Source organism: Arachis ipaensis, chromosome B10 (genome assembly GCF_000816755.2).
Source record: "Arachis ipaensis cultivar K30076 chromosome B10, Araip1.1, whole genome shotgun sequence".
In the NCBI taxonomy this organism is placed as follows: domain Eukaryota; kingdom Viridiplantae; phylum Streptophyta; class Magnoliopsida; order Fabales; family Fabaceae; genus Arachis; species Arachis ipaensis.
In genome coordinates this window covers 127,986,427-127,993,451 of record NC_029794.2, presented here as the reverse complement: position 1 = coordinate 127,993,451, position 7,025 = coordinate 127,986,427, and the positions used below count along the sequence as shown (strand labels likewise).

The 7,025-nt window shown below is 41.1% G+C and overlaps 1 protein-coding gene across 1 annotated transcript; it reads right to left on the bottom strand.

Annotated features, from left to right (window-relative positions):
• On the bottom strand, positions 1,672-4,032 carry LOC107621410. The gene is made up of 5 exons (XM_016323432.1): positions 3,804-4,032; positions 3,597-3,755; positions 2,226-2,971; positions 1,976-2,165; positions 1,672-1,718 (listed from the first exon to the last, which is right to left on the bottom strand). Exons 1-5 carry the CDS (start codon positions 4,030-4,032, stop codon positions 1,672-1,674), a joined length of 1,371 nt encoding a protein of 456 aa, XP_016178918.1.

The following is a 7,025-nucleotide window of genomic DNA, read 5'->3' as shown; positions in this document are numbered from 1 at the left end:
CTGTAACTATCAAGCATAAGATAACCAAAGTAAGAGTAGAGGGCCAAAGATACAAAATAACAAGCTCCTAACTCAGCCCATGAAGTCAAGGCTGGCCGGAGAATATATACATAACCAAAACCCAAATTTACATAAACAAAATCCTATTTCTCCATAAGCCTCTAAGAGGGTCAAAAGGATCAAGTCTTGCGGAGAGAAAACTAAGTACGTATATATATACATAACTGTACAACAAAATAACCCGATAACCACTTCGCTTCAGAAGTCCAGACGCCTAACGAGATGCCTCTCGACCTGCATCTGAAAAACAACAATATAGTATGGGGTGAGAACCAGAGGTTCTCAGCATGGTAAAGGTGCCACACATATAAGATATAAGGTCCTGGAAATGCCAGAGGCAATCCTAGAACACCGACACTCATATTACAAAGCTTAAGGTATAAAACAGAAGGCATAAAAGGTAGTTTTCTAAGAGTATCTAAGCCTTATCTTAACTTAATCTTAAATCTAGTCTTACCGCCTTTCCACCATACCTCCATCTACGACAACATATCACAAACAAATAAGCAGATAAAGGCAACACAAGAAGGTTACAAGTACTGCAGCTAGCAAATATACATTTAACATAGCAAATACACTTAGGCATACCCAGTTAATGCACAAACAAGTAATTCAAGTAATATGCACATGATGCATGCCTGTCCTATGGCTGATGAGTCTCATATGTCGGTTATCAAGCCAACCCGATAAGTCCGATTTGCTAAACCTTTGGATTGTCTCTCGACGTACATCCCCAAGAGTCTATGCATAGTTTTTTCTCAAATAATCAATATTGCTCAATGGAGGTAATATTCCCGGGAATTTATAAGTGTCCGGTCACCCTTTCGTTGTAGGATCAACAGAGTATCGAGTCTTCGACCTGGTACACGTGGTGGCAAGCCACGATACTTTACCCAGAGAATCTCGTATCTCATATCATTTAATTAATCAATCCAAGTATTATACATAATCATTCATAACAGTTTGTAATTAAATTCTTCACTTTCTCAGCTTTACTTCACCTCCAAGTTATCCCCACTTCCTAACTTCATCTGATTATCAGGTTTAGTACTATTATTTATGACTAAAGGAATGAAAATAGAGGTTTAGAAGTTTCAAATAGGGTTTAAAACTCAGAAAAACCATGTTTGCTGGAATAGGGGCCACGCGTACACGTGGCTCACGCGTACGCGTGGGAGTGTAAAAAGGCAGCTTGCGCGCACATTCTCCTTATCATGCGTATGCGTAAATGAATACTTCGTGTCACGCATACGCGTGAGCCATGCGTACACGTGGACATGCATGCTAGTCCATCACGTGTACGCATAAGGCTACTCGCGTACCCACAGTTAAAAATTCCATGCCACACGTACGCGTGGGCCACGCGTACGTGTGGACGTACATTTTTCCAAAAACCTGATTAGGCAGAAAGCTGCAGAATTACATAATTTTTAACCAAACTTCCGATGCACATAACTTAATCATTTTAAATCGTTTTTCATCCGTTCTTCAAACGGCATAAACTTTATGAACCCAATTTTTATTTAAAATAAGTTGGAAATAAATTGAGGGTCCGAAAGCCAAGTTATAGCTCGCCGAAGTTTGGCCCAAAACCAAATTTTGCAAAACTCCTTAAACCTTATTTTCATTCAAAATCTCCATTCCATTCATCACCAAACCTGCAAATACCAACACAATATGCTAGTAACAAAACTCTACACCATTTTATCAACCATCATTCCTTAACATTACACAATCTCACATTTTAACAACTCCATCATACTCTCATTCGATATGTATGTAATCATATAATCACCACTCAACCATGTTCCATATTAACATCAATATAACAACAATCTCCATCACATAACCAAATCACATCATAAATATCAAGGGTAATTGGGTTCAAGAGTAATTGTAATCGTAACTATCATACCGATGTTGACGATAAACTTCTGCAGATACGGAGCCTTGAACTTTATCAAAAAGTTGGACTCTATATGTCTGATGCAAAACATGTGGAATGCTCTGGGAGGAGACCAAGCTTCGTTACTACGAGCAATAGCTGACCTAATGGAATCATGTCGATCGAAGATAAGGCCCACACCATCACGTGTCACAACATGCTGTCACAAGTTACTAAGAAAAAAGTGCCAAGCCTCAGATGTCTCTCCTTCAACTATCACAAATGCAATAGGCACGATGTTGTTGTTGCCATCTTGTGAAACTACAACCAACAAACAACCCTTGTATTTTCCATACAAATGAGTTCCGTCTACCTGCACTAATGGCTTGCAATGTCTGAATGCTCTAATACAAGGGTAATAAGTCCAGAAGACTCGGTGCAGTACACGAATATTAGAAACCAAGTCATCTCCCTGATACACAGGTATTGTTTCAAAATGAACGACTGCGGATGGCTCCTTGTGATACATGGCCTCAAACCATATCGGTAAGGCTTCGTACGAAGCTTTCCAACCTTCGAAAATTGACTCCACTGCCTTCTGTTTTGCCAACCATGCTTTGCGATAACTTATGGTGTAGTTAAACTTTGACTGTACTTCCGCAATCACTGATTTTACCTTTATAGACGGGTCAACTTCTACCAATGGCTTTATTACTTCTGCAATTGTGTTGGAATCCAGCTTCGAATGATCTTGAGAAATGGTGGCCCTAGTACAGGTTTGACTACCATTGTACCTCCTTATCTCCCAGCAGTACTTTCGGGACATTTTACTCACCCTGATCAGCCAATCACATCCTACACCATACTGAGTGCATTTAGCATAGAATATAATCGGTTCTGACTCATGCACCCGATAATCTACACCTCTATAGATAGTATAATCTTTCATCGCCTTAATTACAGCCTCCCTAGAATTGAATTTCATCCCCACGGTAAATTTACCATCTGGCATAACGGGAAGCTCTGCTGCAATTACATCACAAATTTTATAGCTCCATAAATAACTTTTAAATATGTGTCATATTACTCAAATCAATGATACGTAAATCAACAATAAATGATGCAAAAGTTAATAAGTTTATCAACTAGGTCATTTTCTGATATTTAATAAACTAATAATCACACAACAATGGAAAACATAGTTACCAGAACCAAACTGGTGATCGAACCGGTCAGATCACTGGGTCATTGGGTCACCGGTTTAACTAGTGGATCACAAGTTGAACCGATTGACTCGGTCTAAATTGGTTCATTCTGGATTTGACCGGTTCATACCGGTTCGTTGCCATGTGTAGTCTCATCATCGGACCAGACCGATCTACTTTTCCAGTTCAATGGTTTTTTGGTCAAACCGGTCGGTCTGATTCATTGGTTTTTTGGTCCAACCGGCCGGTCCGGTCCGATTTTCACAACACTAATGGAAAATACTACATTTCTCAGCATACACGTTTACTTGATAATTAAACATTAAACAATTACTAATTATATGCTATATTTTGCCTATTTATAGTTGTCTTAAATATTTGTCCTAAACTCAAAACCTATGCACAAATCATAGTTTAACAAATCTTAATTTAAAATGATGACATACCTGCATTTACATATTGAGGAAACTCCGGTGCATGCATGGCCTCCAAATCCAATGACCGCATGAAAGTCGGCTCCTCAAACGGTTGCTGGTTTGCTAGTGCATTTGCCACATTCGCCACATCTGCCACCATAACATCGTCAGCATGATCTTCGTCTACACCTGGATCAACGACCTCGTAGTTACTTTCAAACTATTCTTCACTATCACTGTTGTAATCTTCCAATTCAATATCTCGGTCCGCTGTAGATTGCTCGAACTCAACATACAGTTCGATGAATGATATTCGGGACCGGCTTTCAAGAAACACTGAAAACATTTCTTGCATGCTCGCTTCATCGGTTACGTATTTTGTTTGAAATTGAACGAACCCACCAAATACAGATACAGAATATCTGTACAGAATACATGACACTCCCCTACGTATTTGAGGATCCATCTTCTTCCAAATCACACCTTTTAATTCTTCAAATGACAGTGTGAATGGAATCACAACATCTAATGGATTTTCACACACAAATTTCACTCCTTCAAATGTTTGTAATAAAATTTGGCCATGATAATACACTTTTAATCTTACTCTATTGATGACCGGAATTCACACCCTATTCAAAATTGGTGAATTAGTCCTTTTGGCAAGCGCACCAAAATTATCGTCAAGTAATAACCCATAGTAGAGTGGGATCGTATCCACAGAGATTGGAAAATTCGAGCAGTTTTAATCAATTGATGAATTAGTCAAGTGGATCAATAGGATTGTAGAGTGCAGAATTGTAAATGACATAAATGTAAATGACTAGAATAAAAAAAAAGCAATAAATTGCAGAAATATAAATGGCAGAAAGTAAAGGGCAGAATTATAAATGACTTGAATGTAAATAGGAATGGAGAATTGCTGAATGTAAAAATAAGCAGTAAAGAAATGGATAGATAAGAATGGGGAAATTCATTGAGATTGGGAGATGTTGTCTCTTTATATCGAATCTAGCTTATATCCCCTTCAATCATGCAACTCATTGACCTCTTGGCAATCATGATTGATTGAGCCCCAATCCCTTGGTGACTCAATCTCTCAGATCTTGATCAATAGCCAATTCCTTGGTCTAATTGCTCAAGAAGAGATATATGCTTGATCCCTGATTATACCACACACCATTATAGGTCCAAGTAGAGCGAGGATTATATGTCACATATCCAAACACCAAAACCCAGATTCTACTCTAGTGTGAGAAGGGATTTCAAGTATGGTTTCATGTTTCCTTTCCCAAGGTTCCCATGAAACCCAATTGCATTCAATCTCTTTCCCAAGATAATTGAATACTAAGCATTAAGAACGAAATTCCTTCTAGCAAATCAAAGAGAAGATGAAGAGAAGAAGGATTTCACTATCATCAATCCATCAAGTACAACAGAGCTCCTTCTCTCAATCTTGGCGTGCCACGCCTTCGAACTCAAGTGGCACGCCATAGTGGATTTCTTGTGTTGGCGTGCCACGCCTTCGAACTCAAGTGGCACGCCCCTTGCCTTTCTCACTTCTCTTTACCTCTGGAAACTTGTACTGGCGTGCCACGCCCAAGGTCTGGCGTGCCACTCCCTTGCTTTATGCTTGGCTAGACTTCTCTGGAAAGTTGAATTAGTGTAGCACGCCCAAGGTCTGGCGTGCCACACCCCTTTTGTGAGTGAGTGGTTCCTCTGTTTGGCGTGCCACGCCACGAACTTAAGTGGTACGCCCCAATGCTTCGCTCTGAATGACACTGGCGTGCCACGCCTGGTTGCTCAAGTGGCACGCCCAAGTGAATAATGGTGAGTGGCGTGCCACGCCTTCGATACCAAGTGGCACGCCCCATGTAATTGGCCTCTTTCATCCTCTCTGGAAACTTATACCAGCGTGCCACGCCTAAAGGCTGGCATGCCACACCCATGATCTTGTCTTGGTTCCAGCAGTTGGCATGCCACGCCTCAGTCTTCAAGTGGCACGCCATAGTGAATTGCTAAGGTTGGCGTGCCACGCCTTCGATACCAAGTGGCACGCCCAGTCCTTGCTTTTGGTCCTTTGTGCATTGGCGTGTCACGCCTGGTTGCTCAAGTGGCACGCCCAGTCTTCAATTGCCTTCAGCCCCTTCTTTGGATTGTTGTACCAGCGTGCCACGCCATGTTGCTCAAGTGGCACGCTCATGGATTTGTGAACTCTTCAAGCTTGGCATGCCACGCCTGGGTTCTCAAGTGGCACGCCCAAGTGACTTCTTGGGGCTGGCGTGCCACGCCTTCGACACCAAGTGGCACGCCATAGTGAAGGTTCTTCTTGGAATAGTGAGTTGGCGTGCCACGCCCCTTTGCTCAAGTGGCACACCCATATTAATTGATGGGCCAGGCGTGCCACGCCCCTTTTGTGTCCTCCATTGTAGCTCTCTAGAATTTTGTATTAGCGTGCCACGCCCAGTCTCTGGCGTGCCACGCCCACCTGCATGCTTGGACTTCTTCTCTGGACTTTAGTACTGGTGTGCCACGCCAGTGCATTTTTGTGGCGTTTGCTTCAAGTGGCACGCCAGTTTCACACGCCCAGCTTCTTATTTGTCTTCTACCCAATTTTTGATGCTTTTCTCACCTGAAATTCAGCACAACTCATCTCAAAGTAGTGTACCATAATATTCATCAAATAATGTATGAATTGTACTGATCAAATGAGATTTATGCTCTTTTATGGTCTTCTTTATGCAAGAAAGAAAGGTAGATGATGCAAGTCATCACAACACCAAACTTAAGTTTTGCTTGTCCCAAGCAAATCAATGTGAGTAAAACTTTATAACTTGAGGCCTTGGCTTTGAGTGATTGCAATACAACTAAGAGTAAGACTAAGTGTTCAACACATGTATGAATGTTTTAATGTCATGGGAAGCTCTTGGGTCCTTGAGTGTTCTTTCAGGTATAGGCCTTAGGGGTCCTTTCGATTGATTGTCACCTTGAAGTAGTAAGGGTTGTTTTGCTTTCTTGACCACGACTCTAAGTGTTTTGTCTCAAGACAACCCTTTATTTAAGCTTTCAATTAGCACTCCCAAACCAGTTAGTTTTAGGGTACTAGGTGTTGAGACACCCCTAAGAATTTACTTGCCCAGGCCTCTTCTGGACACATCTTCACCACAAGCATCTACTAAGATCTTTAATTCTTTTTGAGCTTTTTAATGTTTCTTTTTTTTCTATCCCAGTAGTTGATGCTCAGAGCCTTGGGTCTTTATTGCTTACTACCTCTTAGTTCTATGGATATTCAAGGAACACCCTTTGGCCTTCCCTGGTTATACCTTCTAGGACTAGTTGCTCTTCCATGACTCATTTTCTTTTTAGTTCATCCAAGGTTCTACACTTAGTTTCTTATTTCTTAGTTTGTTTGATAATCCATCTTGGCCTTGGTCTCTCTCATTGTTTTTGCACAACTCA